Below are 23,962 nucleotides of genomic sequence, written 5' to 3' on the forward strand. Positions count from 1 at the left end.
TTTATTTCCTCAGACCCTGAGCCTGGCAAGGGCAGATGGTCCAGTCTCATGGAATAAACCAATCATATAATTCCATGTCTCCATGCTGCGACACCATTTAATTGAGGCGCCATCATAGTATTTCCCTTGCTTGTCCAAGGAAGTCCCCACCAGATAGTGTGCTTCCCTCAACCCTGCAATGGCCTAAGGTCTCCCCACACCCTTTTGGAAGATGGTTGCTGGAGGTGGATCCAGAACCATGGTCTTGCTTCTCAAGGCTATTTGAAGCCCCCTTCTTCATATGAAGGTCACCAGTTCCCAGGATTCCTAAGTGGCAGGTGTTGGACTTTCAGGACCCAGCTCTTGAGAACTGGAACCTCCCAGGAGCCAAGAGTGGGATTTTCTAGGAAAGTAGAAAAGTTCCCCTTGGAAGGAGACTCTGGCTGCTCTACTTCTGGAAAAAGAAAAGAAAGTGAGGGGGCCAGCAGTCCCAGGAGGAGTTGAAGCAGCTGAGAGGTGGCAGGAGGGTGACTTACCTGGTTCAGGCACACATCGCCGCCTCTTCTCCCCTGCAACAGACAGCAGGTGAGACAGACTCACATCCCAAATGTCCTTCCAACCAGGCCTTGCCAAGGCCATTTCCCCACTGAATCCATCTTTTCCTTCACTTAAAGGCAAACTTCTGATTTTTCTTCCTTCTCCTTCTCCCAGGAAATTCTTCCAGGTTGCCTATCCACCTCTGTTCCCACCACACCCAGTCACTATTCCCTGCCTCACCACTTGGGAATAGCATATTTGTGTCCTGTCAACCCCATCAAGCCTGGGGCCTCTGAGATCTGAAACAGTACTCCTGTCTGTTTCCTTTGTGTGATAACCTCCCTAACCAAGTTCCTTTGGTCTGTCAGACTATAGAGTAGAACCTTTGTTGCTGGGGATTGAACCCTGAACCTCATGAATGCTAGGGCAAATGCTCTACTACACAGTCATATTCCCAGCAGCAGATGACATGTAGAATCATCTGAAAATGTTCACAGATCTAGAAAACATGGCCCTGGCAGAACCTGAGTCTCAGAGGACAATAACTCCAGCTGAATTTTAGCCTCCAATTTTCATCAAGTGAAACCAAGTGGGTCTCCTCAAGGCTCTGGGAACTGTGTTAAGGACATACTGGCTTATTTCACCCACCCTACCAGTCCTGTATCCCCCATGCACAGCTCACCACCCAAAAATGCGCAGTTAAAGTGGCTGCAGGTCCAATTATAGCTCCAGAGAGTCACTAGGTTCCGGGGTCCATCCTGGGAGAACCCAGTGACCAAGAAGACTTCATGGGGGGGAATCAGCACCTCACGTTCTTCAGGGAAGACAGATAGGGCCTGAATACGAGCCCCAAAACAAGTCCTTAGAGAGAAGAAGGTGGCATTACCAAACCTGCGGGCTATTGACTCATCCAGGGAACTGGAGGCAAACTGGCCTAAGCGGACAGAATCTCCCAACCTCTTGGGTTCAAACCGAAGGCTGCTCACGCCTCTAAACACCACCTCCCCAGGTCCTCTACTGCAGCCTCCATGGCTCCGCAGAAGCTGCAGGGCTCTGGTTAGGTAGAAATGCAGGGCTTTGAAGGGGAAGTGTCTCATGTAGTATTCACGGGAGACACCGCCCATCCGCACGGCCTGATTCAGCTCCCAGTACAAAGTATTAGATGAGTTGGTGTAGACCATAATGGCTATTCCATGCTGGGCTTTGAAGCCAAGGGGCAGAGTGAGCCCTTGACGACGATGTTCCCAGGCCTTCTGGGCTGCCTCCCAAGATTCCCGCAGCAGGGTGTGATGAGCCATCTCCTCCTTTAGCAGGAGGGCTGCCTTCTCCTCCATCTCCTCTAAGCAACCCACATAGGCATCATCGAAGGTGTCTGGAGCCAGGCCCAGGGGCAGAATAGGAACAGCATAGGCCTATGGACATAAGGAGTCACACAGGAAAGAGTATTTCAGAACTCTGGACAAAGAGCCTAGTGGCAGGAGAGTTCAGAAACATAGTGTAAATAACACACAGCACTTGAGTCAGATAGACATGGGTCCAAACACCACCTAATAGCTGTGGGATCTTGAGGAAGTCTCAACTTTTCTGGGATTCAGGTTCTGTGACTATAAACTGAGGATATTTCCAACCTCAGGGTTGTTGTGAGGACAGCATAAAGATCACTTCAGCATAACCTAAAAGGGGTCATCTTGTCATTGGAAAGTTTCCTGCATTCAGCGGGAGTTAAGGCTGGATGACCCTTGGCACTTTTCTGGCTCAAAGATTCAGTATGCAGGTGATGAACATGCAGTCCACATGCAATTACCTGATCCTGTCCCCATCTTCCTCAGACTCTTCCCACTCATCTTTCTGGAAGCCCTTGGAGCCCTCAGACACCACACCAAATCATTTTAACTTTCAGATTCCTGAGTCCTCTCCTTTAGAGAGAGGACTTTAGAAGCCTTTATCCCAAATTTGGGGGTGGTGTGAGGAGGTCAAGCCCTGGTCAAGGAGGGGGTATGGGGACAGAAGGGCACAGGTGGAGTTTCCAGAGGCTGAACATGGTGGGATGTGAGAAGTGAGGAAGAGAAAGTTGGGAAGGATGACATGAAGGAGGGAGGATCACATGGGGAGCTATGGGGGTGGATGGGGATTCTTGGAAAGAGGATAGGAACCTGGGATTCTCTTCAGGGATGAAAGTTCCTGAGAGGAAGAGGACTGAGAGGTGAGGAATCCTAGGGAAAAGTCCTTGGAAGACAATTTTGAGGAGACATCCCTCAAACCACCTCCTCGAGGTCTGCCCCCAACTTCCCCCTTTGTGGCAAGGAATGGTTCCTCAGAGTTACCTGCCGGAAGAGGGTATTGAAGCCCAGGTAGCTGAGGGTGATCAGCAGAGTCGCCAGCATCATGCCGGAGCCAGATGAGGCTCACGGCGTTGGAGTCCTGGCTTCGATGGACTCCAGCACTCTTCCTCTCTCACAGCGTGAGGGGTCCCTTGGTTGGACTGGGGTCCAGGTGGGACGAGGGCGGGGCCAAGGGCGGGCCTAAGGGTAAGGGGGGGGGCTTGAATTTTACAGTCCCCAGCACACCCCTGAGTGTCTGCTCCCCAGCCTACCAGACGCCCCCACAGTCAGTATCTCCAGTCTTGTGGCTTTTTTTGGCTAAGCAAGAACTCCCCCACTGAGCCGCATCCCTTGCCCCCCGCCCCGCCTTCTTTTTTTTGAGACAGCGAAGATGGGGCGATCACAGGACTCCGCCTGAAGGAGTGAGGAAGGGTTGGGGAACCCAGGACCCACCTGGAGGTTGTGGAGGCAGAAAGCGGGAAAGAACCCAGAAGGGGCTAAAGTTCCTGCGGGCGCAGCGCTGTCCCCCAACTGCTAAACAAAGTCTCTGCGGCTAACTATAGCCCCAGCTGTAACCCGACACCTGTCTTCTGCAACTACAGACCCGGCGGCGTGGGCAGGGTGAGGGGCTGAGGACGAAACTTCCTTGCCCAGAGCCTGCAGGTTCTTTCTCCAGGACCCTCTTTGGCCCCGAGCAAGGCCTGGGCTGGGGGAGGAACTTGTGAGATTCGGCCTCCCCATCAAGGGTGCCCTGACCCAGCCAGGCCTGGCCCCCAGACCAGGAAGAGGGTCGCCCCGCTAGGGTCCCTGGTTGCTAAGAAGTGGTGACTTGAGCACTCGCTAGTTTGCCTACAATTTGCATATGACCCACGCGTTGGTCACGTGTTCCAGTCTCTCAGACTCAGGTGACCCCGTGTTTGTAAACACTAGCTTTCCCTTCCACCCCCTGTAAGCTTGACTATAAATAACCTGGCTCTGAGTTTTGGATGCCCAAGTAGAGGTAATAAGAGAAGGGGCCAGCTGACTTATCAGTAAATGGCTCAGGGAAGAGCTTTCTGACAGCCTGAACATGGAGGAGAGAGTGGGGGTCCTGAACGTCAAAATTTAAGAGATGTCACCTGATGGGGCTGGATTAGGCATGGGAAGTTAGATCTACACAAAGGTCTCTATCCTGATCTTGTTTTACTAATTTGTCCCATCCCTGCCTTGCTCCAACCCTTCAGATTGTCCACCAAATAAAGAGTTTCCTTCACCTGAATCCTTTTTACTCCCCAAACCCTTCCTAAAAACCAAAGAAGATGACAAAATGTGTCCAGGCATGGGGCAGGTAGGGAGGAAGATGGAAAAAATGGCATCTTCCCAGACAGAATGCCTGATAGGGAAATAGCTTCAAGAAAAGTTCTTTTGCTCCTTTCCAATGAGACTAGCCACCTGAGGGCCCTCCTAGGTTAGAGAATCAGGAGGCAGTCTACCATTTACCATAATTGTGAAAAATAGCACCTTGCCTACATATCTTACCTGCCCCTCTGCCTGGAGGGACATGAGTGTTTGCAGTTGCAGGGACAGAGGATAGAGTGGGGTCAGCTTGGCCTACTGGAACAGCCCCCAAGGACCAGACTTACTGAGGTCATTGCATTGTTCTCTCTCCACCCTCTGGCTTTGAGGAACTGCTTCTCCCATCCTAGGACCTAAAATCCCCACAAGTACTCAAGTGATGGGCAGGGGTGCTGAGTCGGGTAGAAAGTCCTTCCGGATCACATGGCAAATCAGAGTTGGAGCTGGGACCTAGAACCCAACCTCCTTATGCTGAATCTCTCCTTCCACCTCAGATGAGTCGATATTCACAAGAAAAGAATAAAATGCAAAGAGAAGCCTCCTGAAGCCAGGGTTATTGAAGCCACCCTCTCTTTTTCTTCCTTGGTGAGCAGGGCATAGGACCAAACCCAATGAAGAGGTAGTTTTCCCAGGCAATGTCCTCCATGCCTCAGCAGACCTTCCATCTGGCTTTAGGGATTCCTTTTTTCTTGGGCAGAGCACTGGGTCCATCAGACTGGGCAGAGAGACTTGTGTTCCTGAGCCTTGAGGAGACATCCAGAAATAGAAGGGGGAGTGTCATATTTCTGAGCAGCTGTGTGGGGGAGGTACAAGGGGTGGGGAATTGACAGTATAAAGGAGAAATCTGTCCTCCCCTCCCCTGGTGACCATCAAGGGAGACCACCAACAGCTTCCCCACCCTGGAAAAGGCCTAGGTAAGGGACAACCCACACTCCTCCAGGTTGTGAGGCAGGGAAACTTTTCTGAAGTGAGATTTGGGGGATTAATGGAACTTTTAGGAATCATAAGGAAAAGTTTTAGGGAACACTTGATGAAGAGGTTTGGGATACTGAGGAAGGTTTGGGGTCATAGGGAAATTTGGGATTCCTGGGGAGAGGTATATACTCACATTTCCAGAAGGGAATGTTCAAGCTGGAAAAGAAGAAACTGACAAGAGAATTGCTATGAACAGGATAAAAGGAAGGACAGAGGAAGGGCAGCTCCCTTGACTGAAGAGAGGTTGCCCACTATCTACACTTCCTCACTTCCCCATTATCCCTAATCCCTCTGACCTCTGTCCCATCTCCCCCTGAAACTTGTCACCAAGGTCAGCCATCTCCCTGCTCTTCAGTGTTCTACCTTCTTAGCTGTGCCCCAAAAGCCTCTCAGACTCTCAGTAATCCTTCTGGGGGGGGGGGGTCTCATCTTCTGGGTTGCCTGGCCTTGGGCTGAGGTCAAGCCTGGTCTCTGTCCACAAGTAACTCATGGGCCAGGAGGGGAGAAAGGCATACATGAGGGCAGCTCTGTATGCTTAGGGCAGTGACAGAGGACAGCATAGTATAATGGAGCGGGGAGGGGTAGAGGAGTCAGTGGGCTTCCTGAAGGAGGTAGCTCTGGGCTAAGCCTTGAAGAGTGAATAGCCAGAAGCAGGGTATCCCAGGGAGAGGAGAAACAGCTGGGCCTGTTTGGAACATGGTTCTTACTGCAGAAGCCAAGCAGAGGTGGAGGGGAATGGGACTATCGAGGTACAAAGGGCCTCAAAGGCCAGAATACAGGGGTTGAGGCTTTAACTCAGTTGGTAGAGTGTTTACCTTGCATGCATGCAGAAGGCCCTGGGTTCAATCCTCAGCTCCACCAAAAAAAATTTTTTAAAGTCTGGGGTATAGAGATTGGACTTTATCCTGAGGGTGTGAAGGGATGTTTTATTTTCTTTTGCAAGACATGTTCTCATCTATACTGCCATAATTGTCATCTCTGCATTTTTACTCTAATTTTTTTGGGGGGGGGCACGCATAGGGCCTTGTGTATGCAAGGCAAGCACTCTACCAACTTAGCTATATCCCCAGCCCTTTACTCTCCTTTTTTTTTTGAGATATTTCTTCCAGTCAGTTTTTGAACAGAGGGTTTTTAAGCAGACTAGGAAGATGACTAGAGCTTCAGCCACAATGAATGTAAAATAGCATCATAGGAAGATCTGTTCTTCCTTCTTATTCTTTTCTCCCAGTCTCTCTTGTTATCCAGTTGTAACTTATTAATGGTCAGGACCTGAGGTCGAGTTACCATGAAGTTGGAGCATGAGAACTCTTCATTTGCACTGTTCCCTGCTTCATGATAATCTAACAGGGGTGAAAGAGGAGGTGGGGAGGTCTCCAAGGAGGCAGGTGCAGACTTGACTGTGGGGTGAGTGGGGATGAGCAGAGGGAATGAGAATCCAGAAGTGGTCCATATTGTGCCCAGCATTAGTTGGTAACTACACTTTTTGGTTTTGTTTTACAATGCGTGGGTTATAATCCAGGGCCTCCCTCATACCAGGCAAGCACTCTACCACTGAGCTACATCCCCAGCCCTTTTTAAAAAATTTTGAGACACAATCTTGCTGATTGGCCTTGAACTTGTGATTCTCCTGTCTTCTGAGTAGTTAGGATTACAGGGATGTACCACCACACCTGGCTCAATGTCTCTCATCATCATTCAGCTACCTCTTGGACATCTGCCCTTGGAGAATTTGCATTTACAAACTGAAATCACCATGTCCCCTCCAAACCGATCATTCATTCAATGCATTTTTAGTGAGACTCTCTTGTGTTCTGGGACTGCAAAGAGCAAAATGGGCCTTTAAAATCTATTCAGTACAAGATAGTGCCCATAGTTAACAATTGGATACTAGGCACTTAAAAATTTGTAAAAAGGTTAGATCTAACATTAAGTGTTCTTGTCACACATACACACACACACAAAAAAAAAAAAAAGCAGAACAAAACAAAAGAAATAAATAAAAGCAAAGGGATACAAAAAAAACTTTTTGAGGTGATAGATATGTTTAATATTTTGATTGGGGTGATGGTATGAGCATAACATTACCAAACCATATTCCAAATTAATATTTACTTAATTAAAATGAAAAAAAAATAAAAAGAGATCAATAATATCCAGCATTGGCAAAAACATGGAAAAAAGAGCACTTGCCACCTTTTTTAAAAAATATATTTAGATGGACACAAAACCTTTATTTTATTTGTTTATTTTTTTATGTTCTGGGGATTGAACCCAGTGGCTCATGCGAGGCAAGCACTCTACCACTGAGTCACAACCCTGGCCCTCACCTTCATTTCTGATGGGGACAAAATGGTACCTTTTTGGATGACAGTTTGGCAGTGCCTATCAAAATTAAAGACATTCGTGTTCTTTAAATATCATTCTACTTCTTGAAATAATTCCTATAAAAACATGCACACAAATAGACAAGAATTTATATATATGAATGTTCACTATAAATGATGCATAATATTTTAAAATTAGGAAAAATACTTAAGTATCTATCATATGATTTAACTATACCATGAAATACACCATGCTGTCATTATAATGAACAAGGTAGATATGTATATACTGACATGGAAGAAAATCCATAATATATTGTTTCTTGGCGGCGGTGGGGTGGGAGGTAATAGGATGTGCATACGTAAGCATGTTTCCTTTTTGAAAAAATGACAATAAAAACCAGAACAAGGGGCTGGGGTTGTAGCTCAGTGATAGAGCACTCGCCTGGCATGGCGTGAGGCACTGGGTTTGATCCTCAGCACTACATAAAACTAAAAATAGATAAAAATAAAAGTATCTGTCTACATACAACTAGGAAAAAAAGCAAAAAAAAAAAAAAAAAAAAACCCAAAACAAAACAAATGGGGCTTGTTTGAGGCCAGCCTGGCAACTTAGCAAAATCCTGTCTCAAAATGAAATTGGTAGGCTGGGGACATAGTTCAGTTGGTAGAGTGCTTGCCTCATATGCACAAGGCCCTGGGTTTAATCCCCAGCATCACAAAAAAAAATTTAAAAAAAGAAATGGGCTGCGAGGTCTGGGATGGCTAGGATGTAATTTAGTGGTGGTGGTGCATGCCTGTAATTCCGACAGCTTGGAAGGCTGAGACAGGAGGATCAAAAATTTGAGGCTAGCCTCAGCAATTTAGTGAGATTCTATTTCAAAATAAAAATTTTAAAGTGGTAGGGATAAGCTGGGCACAGTGGCACATGCCTGTAATCCCAGTGACTTGGGAGGCTGAGGCAGGTGGATCACAAATTCAAAGCCAGCCTCAGCAACTCAGCAAGGTCCTAAGCAACTTGGTGAGAACCTGTCTGAAAATAAAAAATAAGGGGCTGGGGTTGTGGCTCAATGGTAGAGTGCTTGCCTAGCATGTGTGAGGCACTGGGTTCGATCCTCAGCACCACATAAAAAAATAAATCTATAAACTAAAGGTATTGTGTCCATCTACAACTAAAAATATATTTAAAAAATAAAAATAAAAAAGTCTGGGATGTGGCTCAGTGGTTAAGTGCCCCTGGATTTGATCCTTGGTACAAAAAAAAAAAAGTGCTGGGGATGTAGCTCAGTGGCAGAGCACCCCAATACAATACCACAAATAAAAATAATAAATTAAACCAGCTGTCTATAGAAAACTATATATATGCATTTAAATATATTATTTGTATATTCTCTGAGAAAGTTCTGAAATTACCCTTATCACTGGTCTCTCTCTCCCCACTGGCAGGGGTATGTAAGAGTGGGAAGGACGTGTGCAGAAAGTGAAAGAAGAAAGGGAACTTGGATTTTGTGATTCATATACTTACTTCCCTGGCAGCAAGCACATATTACTTTGAAATAAAATAATAAAAAAGAGGAAGGCCTGATGTAGTGGTGCACACCTGTGATCCCAGTAGCCTGGAAAGCTGAGACCAGGAGGGTCTCGAGTTCAAAGCCAGCCTCAGCAAAAGTGAAGTGCTAAGCAACTCAGTGAAATCCTGTCTCTAAATAAAATACAAATTAGGGATGGGGATGTGGCTCAGTGATTGAGTGCCCCTGAGTACCATCCCCTCCAAAAGGGAGAGGCAGGGAGGAAGAAGAAAGATGCAGCGCAGTAGCAGCAGCCCTGAATTGGAGACCACCTGTCCGATCCTGACCCAATGCTGGAACACCCTCTTCTCAGTCACTTTGGGACCTCAGGGTGCAGGAAACTGTGGTTCTTCCTGCTTCTCAGGGGAGGTGGATGCCCTTTGTACACTCCTCTCTCCCAGTACCAGAGGTCTCTATCAGTCCCTCATGGGAAGCAGCTGAGGTTTGGGAGAAGAGGGCTCAAGAGATCTGCAGAGAAAGTGAAGGACCTCTGTACGCCCCCAGGCCCTGCTTTGTCTGTCCCTAGAGACCTGCTATGGCCCCACCTGCTAACTGCTCCTGGAACTTCCCCTGTTCTGGCCTCACATCCCTTGTGAGGTGAAGCCCAGTCCCTTCACGACTGGTCTTCCCAACATTCCCACCCCGACAAGCTCTGCCAGACTAAAACATGTTATTTACTCTTTATCCTCAAAATTCCTCCTTCTGGTACCTTTACTCTTTCCATTGATGCTGCCCCAAACTCCTTTTTCTCTTCAAGCCCCAACTTTTCCTCACCAAGTCTCAACTTGCTGTTATATTGATCCTAGTTACATGTCATCTCCTTCAGGAAGTCTCCCATGTTCCTTCCAGCAAGAAGAGTCCTCTTGGGCTAGGGTTGTGGCTCAGTGGTAGGGCGCTTGCCTAGCAAGTGTGAGGCACTGGGTTCGATTCTCAGCACCACATACAAATACATAAAATAAAGGTCCATCAACAACTTTAAAAAAAAATTTAAAAAAAGAAGAGCCCCCTCTATTCTGAATCTTCATTTATATCTTGGGTGCTCTGTGCGAAGCACTGGGAGTGGCACACACTAGGTGTCAATTAACATTTATTAAACTGTGTAGATTAACATTGCAATTTTCCAGATGAGGAAAAAGACACAGCAACTTGCCCAGGGTCACCTCCAATATGCAGATTCCTGCCATGATGCCTTTGCTACTTGTGTCCATGGGCCTCATGGACACACTTCAGGTACAGTATCCTCTACCATCCCCATTACCCCAGCAGGGAGCTTGGCTGTCAGCTTCTAAACCCTGGAAGGAGAAACAGAGGGTGGAAGGAATGCCACTTCCCTTGGGGATCACTCTGCCTAAGAGGGCAACCCCAATGCTGGTCTTGGGGAGCTTACAACCGGCAGTTCCAAATCCTCTACCCCTCCAGGGTGCTTGGGCCCTTTATGCCTTTCTCAAGCCTTATCTCATGGAGGGAGAACTGGGTAATAAGGGCCTCATTCTTATAGGGGCATATCCTCTCGTCCTTGCTGCTCCCTCCCATTCAGGTCCACAGCCACCTCATCACACAACGAGATGTCTTCTCTCAAGAAACACCCCTGGACATGGCCCCAGCCTCCTTTGATGACCAGTACACTGGCTGTGCAGCAGCTATGATGGCTGCCCTTACAGATCTCAACCACACGGAGTTTCAGACCAATAAAGTGTATGCAGATGGCTGGGCACTGGCAAACAGTCAATGGCAGGAGCGCCAGGCCTGGGGGCCAGTGTGGGGCCTCAGCCCTACCCGCCTTCCCCCACCACCTCCAGGCTTCCGAGATGAGCATGGGGTGGCCCTCTTGGCCTATACAGCCAACAGCCCCCTGCACAAGGAGTTCAATGCAGCCGTGCGCGAGGCAGGCCGCTCTCGGGCTCACTACCTCCATCACTTCTCCTTCAAGACACTCCACTTCCTGTTGACTGAGGCCTTGCAGCTGCTGGGCAGGGGTCAGCGTTCGCCCCAGTGCCGCCAGGTGTACCGAGGGGTGCATGGCCTGCGCTTCCGGCCAGCAGGGCCTAGGGCTACGGTAAGACTAGGGGGCTTTGCCTCCGCATCCCTGCAGAATGTTGCAGCCCAGCAGTTTGGAGAGGACACCTTCTTTGGCATCTGGACCTGCCTTGGGGCTCCTATCAAGGGTTACTCCTTTTTCCCTGGAGAGGAGGAGGTGCTAATCCCACCATTTGAGACCTTCCAGGTGATCAATGCCAGCCGACCCGCCCAAGGCCCGGCCCGCATCTACCTCAGGGCCCTGGGCAAGCGCAGCACATACAATTGCGAGTACATCAAAGGTGAGGAGGGGCACAGGGTCAAAACTGTGCAGAAAGGTGGGCTTCTGCATCTACAAAGGATTTTGGCAAAACTGAGCCCCATCCTGTGTCCCAGGGATACTTTCATACATATTAAAAGTAAACCATCAGTGAGGAGCAGCAGTCATGGCACAGTCCTTCCAGCCTCCCATTGAGGGAGACACAGGTTTCTGAAGTGGAATGCTTCTAGTCCCTGAAGGTATCTAGGCCACAGATGGCCACCTGCCTGATGGGAGGCTAAAGAGGGCTCCCTGACCAAGGCAGGGTCATAAGCTATCTGAGGGGGCAGGCACACCTGGTCACACTCTTCTCCCAGCAGGAAAGGAACTCATTTCCAGCTACAGAATCAATAGACAGACTGCTGCGGCCAAAAATGAGTGAAAGTCCCAACTTCCATTTCTAGGAGAAGCATATTTATAATACAGAATAGGAATTGGGTGCTGTATCACCTGCTGGGTCGGGAGGGGGGCGAGACAGCAGCTGGCATTACACCCCAAAGTTTCACTTCAGGCTTAGGTCAGGCAGGTGTTGATTGCCCCTCCTGTGCCATCCTGGGTCTGGCTGGAGACAGAATCATGAGGTGAAGACAGGTCCATTAATTTCTGAAGAGGCTGTGCACTGCTGTTCAGCAAGGCTCAGTTTTATTTATTCTTTTTAAATAGTTGTAGATGGACAACATGCCTTTACTTTTATTTATTTACTTCTTTATGTGGTGCTGAGGATTTAACCCAGTGCCTCACACATGGTAAACAAGTGCTCTGCTACTGAGCTACAGCCCCAGCCCAAGGCTCAGTTTTCATAGAGGACAGAACTGTGACCACAGCTAAAATGGTCCATTGTGGCTTCTGGTCCCAATTTGGACAGGAAGCATAATGACATGAGCTGACAGAGAAGACAGGCCAAAACACAAGTCCCTTTGGCTGGTTCAAGGAGCCGGAGAGGTGAGTGTAGCAAGGAGGCACAGTTACAGCTATGGGAGCAAAAGTCGCCCAGAAGGGGCCCTAGCTTTGATGACTGCCTTCTGGCCCCACTGCTCATGGATCAAGTTAAACAGCCCAGGGAATTCCCATTCTGGGCTAGAGGGAAATGGACCAGCAGAACTAGAAGGAAATGGACCAGCAGAACTAGAAGGAAATGGACCAGCTTTTTCTAAGCAAGTCAGGGCTGAGTCACCAGAGCTCTGAGGGTTCTTTTCACCTGGAAAGATACTGAGGCTTTTGTTGATTTTTTGCTCTTTGTTTCCTACAGACAAGAAGTGCAAGTCTGGATCCTGTCAACTGGATAACTCAGGTAAGGGCCGCAGGCATTCGAGAGACTCAGGGTAGGGATGGCCTTTTCCTTCAGCTATAGAACCCACTGTCCCTATTAATGTATTCAGTACTTGCTCAGACCCACCTTTGAAGGCCAAGGCCTGGTCTTGGGTTCTGAAAGTCTGGATTCTAGTCCCGCCTCTACTTTAATTTTCTCTATGACCAACCTGTTTTTCTCTGGGCCTCAATTTCCCTATTTGTAAATAAGCAAATAAGACCAGATGTCACCAGGGTTTCTTCTCTTCCTTTGAACACCTATCTATGCTAGGGCTTTCCTGGGCCACCACTTCTCTTTGAGGAAATAGGCTACTTCCAGAGAAGAAACAGCAACTCCTCTGCCCCCAGCTGTGGGTCTTTCCTCCCTTCCTCCCTTGGGGGCTCTCTGAGTCACCGGCAGGAAGGATCCCAGTCTCATTTTGTTCTCCCCATTCTCCTGACAGTAGTACTTAAGAGTTCCAGGTGCATCACAACATTATCCTACCATACTCCAGTATCACCCCATTCTATGGAAAACAGAACTAAGGCCCAGAGAGAAGCAACCAGCCCTTTGCCACAAAGCTCCTAAGTGGCTGTAGAACCAAACTCTGAACCACCCTACAGGATGGCTCCCACCTTCCCCACACATTATCTCATCTATCCTTACCAGACAATAGTCTGCTAGAAGGAGGCAGAACAGGATTATGGACCTCATTATATATAGTAAAGTGAGACCAGAGACAGAAGCGACTTGCCTAAGGTGACAGAATAAGTGGCAAAGCCAAGACCAGAGGCCATCCTAGCCACAAACTCAGGCCTCTTCTTTAAGTTCTGATATACTGGAAGAATTTAGGATGTCTCCCCTACAGTCTACCCAGCATGTCTCCTACCAGGTATGGGCAGAGGAGCCAAGTTTAGCATTACTAGACCTCATTCAGATCTCTACCCCTCATTCTATCCCACCCTCACACCACATTTTTGTCGACTTCAGAAGGCATGGGGTTCAACCTAAAGACCTCTGGAAGGGGAACCTGGGCTCTCACTGATCTCTATATGTCTACCTTACTCCCTCAATTCTTGCGTTTCATCTGTCTTCCATTATATTTTGTGTATCAGTCCTGCACACTCTGACAGTTTCTCCATCCTGTTTCTTTTTTCTTTTTTAGTTATAGTTGGACACAATACCTTTATTTATTTTTATGCCGTGCTGAGGATTGAACCTAGGGCCTCACACGAGCGAGGTGAGTGCTCTACCACTGAGCCACAACCTCAGCCCATTTTCTTTTTTTTCTTTTTAATATTTTTCAGTTGTAGATGGATTCAATATCTTTATTTTATGTGGTGCTGAGAATAGAACCCAGAGCCTTAGCTAGGCAAACATTCTACCACTGAGCCACAATCCCAGCCCCTCCGTCTTGTTTCATAATGTCCTCACTTTGCTCCTAAATCTCTCTCTCCCTCCCCATCTTTGCTTTCCCTGCAGCTACGGGTCAAGGCTCCCTCTTCACAGTCTGGTCCCTTCTGCTACTGCTCCAGTTCCTTGTTGTGGGGTCCCTTCCAGAGAGTCCAGGCTTCCTCTGAGCCATCAGACACGGAGCAGCCTTACCTGACATTCTGCCAACCTAAGGATGTTGGCCATGTGTGTACTTTAAGTGTAGCCAAGATGCCTGGTAAACCCATTTGCAGGGCTCTGGGACCTTCTCTGACAGCTTCCAGACCTCTCAGACCTGGAGACACAATAAAGAATTTAGGGACTGAATCTTCCACCAGGGTGCTAGGAATGATACTCTGACTAGAGGCAGGAGGATTCCAGAACAGGCAATCACTCACTTGGAGATAGAAGAGATTTCAATTTATTGGGGGCTGACTGGGTAGGAAAGCACTTGGCCATAGGACTTGCTGGTGTAATTCAAATGTTTCACATATTTACCTGGAAAGCTCTAATTCACTCCTCCAGGAAGCCTTCTCTGACCTCTGCCATCTGCCTGGGTTATGGGCCCTGCCTCTGTGCTCGCAAAAGTCCGTGAATGCTTCCCATATCAGATTGTGAGATTCCTGAGGATAGGGACTGAGTCTGAGGCACAGAGATAATGCCTGGAACTGTGTGGAAGTCAGAAAGGGACAAATTCCTGTGAAAGGCTGCTCTCTGCACTGCCCCTACTTTGGACACTTTCAAGCTCCCCAAATGTAAGTGTGTGGGAATTGGATGGACTGCATCTAAGTCCAGAGCTCAGAGAGAAGAAGAAATAGAGCTTTAGCCCTCTCTGAGAGTCCCAGTCAAATCCCAGTTTTCTTGTCAGCAAAGATGTTAATTTATGCTGTGATTCATGAGTCCTGAGGTGCCTGTCTCTAGAGAAAAACATGGATCCCTGACTTCTGCCACCATAGACCACCAGGGGAAGACAGGACATCAAGGAGATACTAGGCACACACTTTATTATAGGTTAAGGCTTTGGGAACAGATGTCTGTTTCACTTCTTGCTCTGGAAAGCAGACAACGAATTGTTTTCCCTGAGCCCTAGATAGTGATAGGCAAGACCGACCATGTTTCCAAAGCAGCAGCTGCCTATAAAGACAGGAAATGCAGTAACTCTCTTCCTTCTCTTCCTTCCTTCCTGAGCTGGGAATTGAACCCAGGGCATTTTAACACTGAGCTACATTCCCAGTCCTTTTTTAATTTTTGAGACAGGGTCTCGCTAATTGCTGAGGTGGGCCTCAAACTTGTGTGATCCTCCTTCCTTAGCCTCCTGAGCTGCTGGGATTACAGGGGTGCACCACCATACCCTGCTGCTGTTTCTTATGTAATCACCTGCTCTTTCCCCACTAAGAGCTCTAACTCTGAGCATGGTCATTCAGTTCTGTCCAAGTTTATACTTCAATCTTGATCCTTCCTGGAGTTCTTCTTTAGGAATTAGGGCAGTGTTAGGATCTGGATCCCCCTTAGTCAGGGCATGGACACAACAAGGGTTCCTTGTAGATTGTGAAATCAGCAGTACTGATTCTGAAGAGAGGGTTTCCCAGGCTCTTAGCAGCAGTAAGGAGAGGCTGGATTATTTGAGGATCAACAACCACCTGGCTTTTGCCATCCATCCTGTGGCTGCTGTGGCTATGGATGCTTTCTGGGACCCAGTCCCAGCTCCTCACAGGGCCTGTACCAGCACCAGAAGACTCATGACCAGGGCCATGGAAAAGAAGATTCCCAGGAAGAAGCGGTCCATCACACGTGCCAGGCGCTTCCAGTCTTCACGGAGGCGCTGGGCAGCCCTGTGGCTGCGGAAGGTGCTGGCAATGGTGGATACATGGTGTAATAGGGCTTCCTGCCTACACAGACAATGTGGCTCATGGCAAGGCCCTGCTGGGGGGCCAGCAGGCGGCTGGGGGCTGGGGACTGGCTCCGGTGGCCTGGGCTGTCCACAGGGTTCCCCTCGTTCTCGCACACACAGGCCCCTTGCCAGGTGTCCTAGCAGGAGGACCCTAGCCCAGGCTGGTACTGGGCGGGCACTGGGACCACAGTAATGCAGATTCATGATAAGGATGGTAAGTGCTGTCGAGAATGTGACCATGGTCATAGTGGCCATGTAGTACTTCCCTGTAAGAGAAATAACCAGTTGGGGCCCAAAAGAACTTCAGGATCATGAGTTTCTCAGCTGCCTCCCCCTAAATAGAAGCCCTCCAGAAGGCTTTGAGGACTCTTCAAGCCCAATGAATAGAAAAACGAAGGAGTTAAGAGTCCAGTTCTCCTCATTCCTCATCCCTCCCAGTGCACCCTCAGAAGTTGCCTGCCTCCTGCTTGTTTTCCACACTGGTGAAGGCCCATATAGTTATGGGCATACTCTCAGGCTACATGCCAATCCTTTCTATACAACTGGGACAACAAGACGTTGTCCACAGACGTCTGTGGTAATGCTCACCTAAGTTAATAAATGTCAAACACATAGAAGAATGCCTGGCACACAGGGAGCGCACAATACATTTTGCCTATTATTATATGATCTTCCTTCATCAAAGCCCCAAGACAGACTCCTTCCCGCCCCTTTTCTACTTTTTTCCCCTCACTTCAAAATGCAGGATACACCCATGACTCACTCTCCCCCACTAAAGCAGAGGCACTCTGCGGCCTCAATCCCTGAATCCGCTCCTGGTTGGGCTGGAGCTCAGCGCTCCCCTGCCCTGTATTATGGATGCCCAGGAGCCTCAGCCCAGAAGGGGACTACCTCTCCCAACGCCCAGGCGGGCTCACCGATAAGTGGCACGCTCTCGGCTGGCGGCATACTCTCAGCCAGGAGCAGCTGGAAGACGGTGAGCGCCAGCAGCACGGTGACCCCGAGTGACACCTTCTCTCCCGAATCAGCTGGTAGGTGGAAGGCGAGTGGCGAAAGCAGCGAGATGAGCACGCAGGGAAGCAGCAGGTTGCACACATAGGCGGCGGCGCGGCGGCGCAGCAGCAGCGTGAAGGTCACATCGGGGTAGGGCTCTGAGCAACAGCCATAGGTGAGCACACGCCGCCTCGCCGGCATGCCCAGCACACGCCACTCCACGTTTTCCACGAAGTCAGCCAGGCTGGCGGCGGTGCCACGAGGCCGCACATCCAGCTGATGCCCACCATGTGTCCATGAGCCGAAGGTCAGTCCGCAGCGCTGAGCGTCGAATGGGAAGGCTGACACGTCTACGCGGCATGAGCTGCGCGTGATGGCCGGGGCATCCCAGCGCACTGCGCCATCATGCCGCACAACCACATTCGTGCTGGCGGATGCCGATGGTTGCGCGTCAGCCCTGCGAGCAAGTGGGATGAGGCTCACCAAAGTGGCCACAGCGGAAGAGCGCCCCTTAATTCATAGAGGGCAGGGCAGCACCGAGGATGGAGTGTGCTGTAAAGTGAAATTCCACCTTTGGAGGTCTAAAATAGGTAGTGCCTGAAGGAGTCTGAAGGGACACAGTGCTAGCCCAGGACAGGACAAAAAGGCTTTTGTAAAACCGGTGGTGACACTGGGAGTATCCTTGGGTGTCATCTTCAAAACTCTTTAGAGGGCCACGGGAAAGCTATGTAATACCATGTATTGTTTGGGAGAGGCAGAACTGATTAAGGTGGCATAAAAGAATGCGTCAGAGAGCTAACCCCTGGAAGAGAAAGCCCTGGGAATCCCTGAGACTTCGAGCTGGTCTTGCAGAGTGGAGGGTGCCAGAGAGGTAATGTACCACAGACATCTTTCTTTGAGAGACATAATTGGTCAGAACCATGTAACGGGTTCCCAGGACACATTCAGTCTGAGTTGGCTTGGGACAGCCTAAAATGGTGGCGCCATAGAGGGTCTGTGAGCTTTTGGTATTTTAGATGGGTCCCAGGGAGAGTTTCCTGGGCAGCATAGCAACCAGATTAGGTGGTGGGGAGGGGGATCAATACACACCCAGGGCTAAGGGCAACTCTCTAAAGGGATAGGAAAGGGGAGGGGCCCAGGCAGGCAATACTTGTTATAGAGCACGATGTCTGGACGCCACACAAGACTACTGGGGATGCGGATGGAATCCAGGCCGCCATAGGTATTGGGGTCCCATCGTAGGTAGGCATCCGTCCATTCCTGCCGGATCCACAGGTACAGGGTCAGCACCTGGTTCCGTTCATCCTTGTGGGGGTAGGGAGTAGACATCTGTATAAACATATCTTGCCCTCTTTGTGCACACTCACCTACAGGATTCTGGTCAGCACCCACTAAAATGATTTGTATATACAGTCTAGTACTTGCTATGTCACCTTGGCCTCACTTTCCTCAGCAGTTACATGGGGTGAGATTCAGGTATGAGATTGAGTTCAGATGGGCAAAGTGTTCGGCACAGTGGGCACCCCACAATTAATAGATGTTATCATTGTTGTTAATATAATGCTTGCAGATAAAGAATTGTTGGGATAATAATCCCCATCTCTTATCCCTTTGTCCCCTTGACATGGTTACAAATATCATTCTACAGCTGTACTACCACTATAACGCACCATATCGATGATCTGGGACAATGTCACTTCCAAGGTCACATTCAGAGTCTGGTCTGTGTCTGCCACAGGTCTGAGGGCACTTGTGTAGTTGGCGAAGAGGTCACGGAACAGCTTGTGAGCCAGCCTGCCCTCAGCTCCCAAGCACTCTGGAGGAGGATTGATTAGAAGGGTTGTCCATCCATGACCCTAGTCGAGGGGCTCTTTGCTCACATCCTCCACCCCTGCCTGGAACCTTATCATCTGCTTCACTATTTTATAGCCTTCTGATATTTGTCCTCTGTCCCTTTAGCTATGGCTCTTTCCTCCCTGGCCTGCCTCTAGGGAGGAATTAAGTAAAGACCATGGACTGTCTCTGGAGCAATGCTGACTATTTCTTCCCCACTCTTCCCTGCCCAAGGACCTGGATTCTTCCTGCCTTGCTACAGAGGCTAGAAGGACCCAAATAGGCCACAGGAATCCAAATTGTTATCCAGGTATTTTGAATTCTATTAACCTATACCTCTCTTCTCTCAAATCTTTCCACTCCTTCATCTACATTTCAACTATTTTTCCCAAAGCTTCCAATATATGGAACATTCCCTCTTTTTCAGTCAGCTACTGGTTGGTTGGTCGGTCTGTTTGTTTGCTTGCTTGTTTTGAGACAGGGTCTCACTGTGTTGCTCGGTCTCAACTCCTGTGCTCAAAGGATCCTCTTGCCTCAGCCTCCTAGGTAGCTGGGACTATAGGTGCATACCACTGTGCCTAGCATTATCTCTTTGTAAAACACATTAGGTCTCCCTCCCCACTCTGTACTGTGGATTGAACCCAGGGCCTATCCTCCCCTCTTTTAAAATATTTTGAGACAGGGCCTTGTAAAGTTGCTGAGGCTAGCCTCAAATGTGGGATTCTCCTGCTTCAGCCTCTTGAGTAGCAGGTACTACAGGCATGCACCACTGCACCCAGCTCACACTAACCTTTCTAAGACATTTTCCTCATTCCCTGATTTAAACATTATTCTCACAATCCTGTCTCATCTCCTGTCCCATGCTCTGAAACTTTTTTTTTTTTTTTTTTTTTGGGTGCTGGGGATCAAGTCCAGGGCCTGGTACATTCTAAGGTTGTTTTCTACCACTGAGCTACACCCCTAACCCTTAAAATCTGCTTATTATCTGTGTTTACTATCTCAGCAAACTGCATCCCTAGTGACCTCAGGAAACCTGGGAATTATCCTGCCTTTATCTTCTCTCTCCTTCTTTGCTTGCAATCCAGTCAGTCTCCAAATCCTGTCAGGTCCTCCAAATTCTGCTAGACATCTCTTGAATCCATTCTCTCCTCTCCATCTCAGGACACTTCCTCCCTCCTGAGCTATGGCAGCAGCAGCATCCTCACTGCTGCTCCTATCTCAAGCTCACTCTCTCCTACCACCCTTCATGCCTCCTGTAAATCAAGCTTTTAAACATGCAAATATGACCAGGCCAGTACCTACTTAAAACCTTTAAGGGCTCCCACTGGCTGTAAGATAAAGCCCTGATCTGGCATTCAAGGTCCTTCTCTGACTTTTCTAGCTCTATCTCTGGAAGATCCCCCTGTCACTGTTCCCACCCAAACAGGCAAGTCCCCATTCACCCTCTTTAGCACTCCCTTCCTTCACAGTCCCAGCCTGAGAGCTTGTTCTGAGCATAAAAATTACTGAAGAGAAAGAAAAAGAGAGACCATGTGGAGAGAGCGTTGGGGCAAGAGGAACAGCAGCAATAGCAGGAGAGGCTGTGGCTGGTTCACTAAGCTTCCTACCTGCCGAGAGCAGGAGCAGGAGCAGAAGGCCCAGGCAGAGGTGGTGACTCCAGGTCTCCATGGCCCTGTTACAGCCAGAGGTGGGGCAGGTCACTAGTCAGACCTAGTACAGCATCAGGCCCAGCCAGCAAGAATGGTGTGGACAGTACCTGAAAATCAGAAAAAGACTGAGAACTCTTGTGTTCACCTACCCTCTGGGGAGCTCTGTGGCCCTTTTAGTTATCTGACCTTCTGATTCATACCTGCCCTACTATGTTAGTATGTGGCCCTTGGCACCTGTTTTTTCCTTCTTTGCTGGTTCTTACCTCTTCTGGCCTTAAGTCTCTCTCCCTTTCTATGCTCTGTAACCATTTACTTCTAATCTCTCAATTTTCTTTTCTTCTGTAACCATCTTGGTCCCTCTGCCTCCCTGACTCTGCTCTTTCTCTGCCCCTTTCCACTCTCCCTTTCTCCTTTTGTTTCAGTCCCCCCTGACTTCTGTCCTCTGTTCTTTGCACCTGAAGTCTAGGTGGGTTTGTTGATCTCCCAGCAGAACCAGGAGTAGGAATGGTATCACCCTGAGGGTTCTGAGGCATAGGATAGTGGCCCCTCCCTCCTTGCCCTTTTTATTAGCTTACACTGTTGGGGCACCTGTGCCCATGGAAACAGCAATTGAAACTGACACCTCAGGCTGTTGGGACCTAAATTATTCAAATTCTGTAAAGCAGCACTCAGGCTCAGTCCATCCTAGGACTGAGTACATTCTAAGGTTGTCATAAGCCATAGTCTTAAGGGTGTGTGAAGCCAGGGCCCATGGACGGCAATTGTTCTTCCAGCTCTGAAACCATTGCCTGAATTTTGGAGGCTTGCTTTCCACCTGCAGCTTTCCTCCCAGTAAGGCTAGGTGCTTTGTGCCATTAAATCTTTCCCCTCCTGGTGGGAGTCATGCCGAGCCTTAGGCCATGCCAGGGGATGCAGAGCAGGAGATGCAGCCCACATCCTCTTCACAGAGTCCCTGCAGTCTGACTTCATCCCCTCCCTCCCCGACAATGTCCAAACACTGACAGTGTTAGCCTTTCAGCTCAGCTTTATGAGCTGTCTGATCTGGGTGATATTGAAACTCTGAGTATCAGTTTTCTCAATCTGGATAATAGGATTATGGGTACTCACCTTGAAAGCTGAAGAATTAAATGTAATAACCAGAGAGTACAAGGTAAGTGCCTAAGGTAGTAGACAATCAATAGTATTTGTTATAAGGTGTGAGTTAGGACAGCTTCAGGATCATACACTTAAAATTCACAGGTATTTACCATGCAGTTTTACATGCTTTTGTCAAAGTTGGCCCATTAACCGCCCAACGGCTATACATACTTTTCTGGCAATCACATTCATGGCCTAGACTCAAACATTGTAGATATGTCAATTCCTTGCTTTCTCCAGCCCAGTCCTCTCTCCTACATGATCCCTATATCCATCCACCTTCCCAATCTCCCTCTGGATGTTGCATGTGTTTCACATCATTTCAAAATGCAAGTGCTCACAATACCCAACACCCTTTCATTCTAAAAACTCTCAGCAAACTCAGAACAAAGAGGAACTTCCTCAACTTAATAAAGAACAAAAAATCTTATGGCTAACATTATATTTAATAGTGAGAAATTAGAAGCTTCTTTCCTAAGAGCAGAACAAGGAGGAGCAAATGAGAGCAGAGACATGGGGAAGCGAAGAGTGATGCAAATTAAGATTTCTGGTAATATCAAAGGAAAAGAGCCTGCCCCTCCTTCTAGAATTACTGCTTTATGTCAACACGATGCAACTTGTTTGTTTCAGAATTCCTTTTAATGACAAAATGATTTGGGAGGAATGTAGGTACTCATTAATAGGAGAATGGTATGTAGACTATTCTCAGTGATAAAGCATGTACTTGCCATTATGTGAAACCCTAGGTTTGATCCCCAACACCAAAAAATAAATGAATAAATAAGTTTTGAAGGCTTTGTAGCAACATGAAAAACCACATGATATATGAAGTAGAATGTCAACTACAATCAGAGCCAATAGAAGTGGTATGAGGATAAGAATATAAACTTTCTCGTTAGACCAAATTGAGAATTCAGTTCCCATTTTCTCTCCCACATAAGCTGTGTGATCATCTGCACATTTCTTGATTTCTCTGGGTTTTGGTTTTCTTTGCCAGGAAGAAGCCAAGTTAAAAACTCAATAAATAAATATTAGTCCCTGTAACAAATGAAATATTTCTTATATTTAGTATGTTTTGAGGTGAAAATGTTATATTGAAAAAAAGTTAATAGTCCAAAATTGGTTAATTTCTTTTTTATATTTTTAGTTGTTGATAGACCTTTATTTTATTTATTTATACGTGGTGCTAGGACTCGAACCCAGTGCCTAATACATGCCAGGCAAGTGTGCTACTGGTGAGCCAAAGCCCCAGTCCCCAAAAGTAGGTGATTTTTTAAAAAAATATTTATTTACTTATTTACTTATTAAGATTTTCACATGCAATCTTTTTAATGTATGTTACGTATTTCTTCTTAAAAATATTTATTTTTTAGAAGTAGTTGGACACAATACCTTTATTTTATTTATCCTCTTCCATGTGGTGCTGAGGATCGAACCCAGGGCCTCGCATGTGCTACACAAGCACTCTACTGCTGAGCCACAATCCCAGCCCCTAAAGTGGGTAATTTTAAGGAGTTATTATGGCAAAAAAATTGTAAATCATTATTATATCTCTAATTTGAAAATAATGAGATGACCACACATATAAAGTTATAGGATTTACAATAATGAAATGATGGAATCCTGGCCACAATTGATAGGAAAAAGGTTGACGGGAATTTGTAAGGGATGATCAAGCTGACAAGACCTGAGCCAACACCTTCAAAGTGGGACAGCCAGATGTGTCCTTTGAAGTGATAAAGTAGTTTAGTACACAGCACCACCTATGAAGTTATTGGGAGAGGTGGGAAAGAATGGGAATCAAGTCTCTAGATCTAACCAACAGTTTATAAAAAATAGGGCAGTAGAGGCACAGTGAAGTCCCCAGCCCTCTATTCTAAAGGACAGATGCCCATTACTTCAACAAATAAAGGGCATTAAAAACTTGGAGGGGATGGGCTGGGGATTTAACTCAGTAGGTAGAGTGCTTGCCTCAAATGTACAAGGCTGTGGGGTCAATCCTCAGCACCACCACCAAAAAAAAAAAAAAAGATGGAGGGGGTGCCGTGCGTGGTGGTGCATGCCTGTAATCCCAGCAGCTTGGGAGACTGAGATAGGAGAATTGCAAGTTCAAAGCCAGACTCAGCAGTGGCAAGGTGCTAAGCAATTCAATGAGACCCTGTCTCTAAAATAAAATACAAAATAGGGCAGGGGATGTGGCTCAGTGGAAGTGCCCCCGAGTTTAATCCCTAGAACCAAATAAGGGCTGGGGAAATAGCTCAGTTGGTAGAGGGCTTGCCTTGCATGCACAAGGCCCTGGGTTCAATCCCCAGCACCACAAAAAAACAAACATACCTAGTACCAAATAAGAGAGAAGATAGAGGGGT

At 47.8% G+C, this 23,962-nt stretch overlaps 3 protein-coding genes across 5 annotated transcripts; 1 reads left to right on the forward strand and 2 right to left on the reverse strand.

Moving 5' to 3' along the window:
- Positions 1 to 77: 77 nt before the first annotated feature.
- Positions 78 to 4,875, reverse strand: ART5 (ADP-ribosyltransferase 5). 3 transcript variants are annotated; one of them, XM_081282340.1, is made up of 6 exons: positions 3,291 to 3,760; positions 2,841 to 3,038; positions 1,474 to 1,928; positions 1,199 to 1,377; positions 516 to 548; positions 78 to 433 (listed from the first exon to the last, which is right to left on the reverse strand). In XM_081282340.1, exons 2-6 carry the CDS (start codon positions 2,901 to 2,903, stop codon positions 288 to 290), a joined length of 876 nt encoding a protein of 291 aa, XP_081138466.1. In that variant the 5' UTR covers positions 2,904 to 3,038; positions 3,291 to 3,760; the 3' UTR covers positions 78 to 287. The 3 variants fall into 3 exon arrangements, with proteins under 3 accessions (XP_081138466.1, XP_081138465.1, XP_081138464.1); XM_081282339.1 differs by lacking the exon at positions 3,291 to 3,760 and adding an exon at positions 4,460 to 4,875 and having other exon boundaries at positions 1,199 to 1,928; XM_081282338.1 differs by having other exon boundaries at positions 1,199 to 1,928; positions 3,291 to 3,755.
- A 110-nt stretch (positions 4,876 to 4,985) lies between these two features.
- On the forward strand, positions 4,986 to 14,425 carry ART1 (ADP-ribosyltransferase 1). The gene is made up of 5 exons (XM_081282337.1): positions 4,986 to 5,086; positions 10,164 to 10,269; positions 10,577 to 11,357; positions 12,624 to 12,665; positions 14,145 to 14,425. Exons 2-5 carry the CDS (start codon positions 10,207 to 10,209, stop codon positions 14,240 to 14,242), a joined length of 984 nt encoding a protein of 327 aa, XP_081138463.1. The 5' UTR covers positions 4,986 to 5,086; positions 10,164 to 10,206; the 3' UTR covers positions 14,243 to 14,425.
- A 150-nt stretch (positions 14,426 to 14,575) lies between these two features.
- CHRNA10 (cholinergic receptor nicotinic alpha 10 subunit) lies at positions 14,576 to 22,933 on the reverse strand. Its single transcript, XM_081282376.1, has 5 exons — positions 20,418 to 22,933; positions 18,648 to 18,793; positions 18,128 to 18,282; positions 16,902 to 17,434; positions 14,576 to 16,250 (listed from the first exon to the last, which is right to left on the reverse strand). The coding sequence occupies exons 1-5, from the start codon at positions 20,476 to 20,478 to the stop codon at positions 15,802 to 15,804; spliced, it is 1,344 nt and encodes a 447-aa protein (XP_081138502.1). The 5' UTR covers positions 20,479 to 22,933; the 3' UTR covers positions 14,576 to 15,801.
- Between the last annotated feature and the right edge of the window lie 1,029 nt (positions 22,934 to 23,962).

The sequence above is a fragment of the Spermophilus citellus genome (assembly GCF_964194105.1).
Source record: "Spermophilus citellus genome assembly, chromosome: 2".
NCBI classification, from domain to species: domain Eukaryota; kingdom Metazoa; phylum Chordata; class Mammalia; order Rodentia; family Sciuridae; genus Spermophilus; species Spermophilus citellus.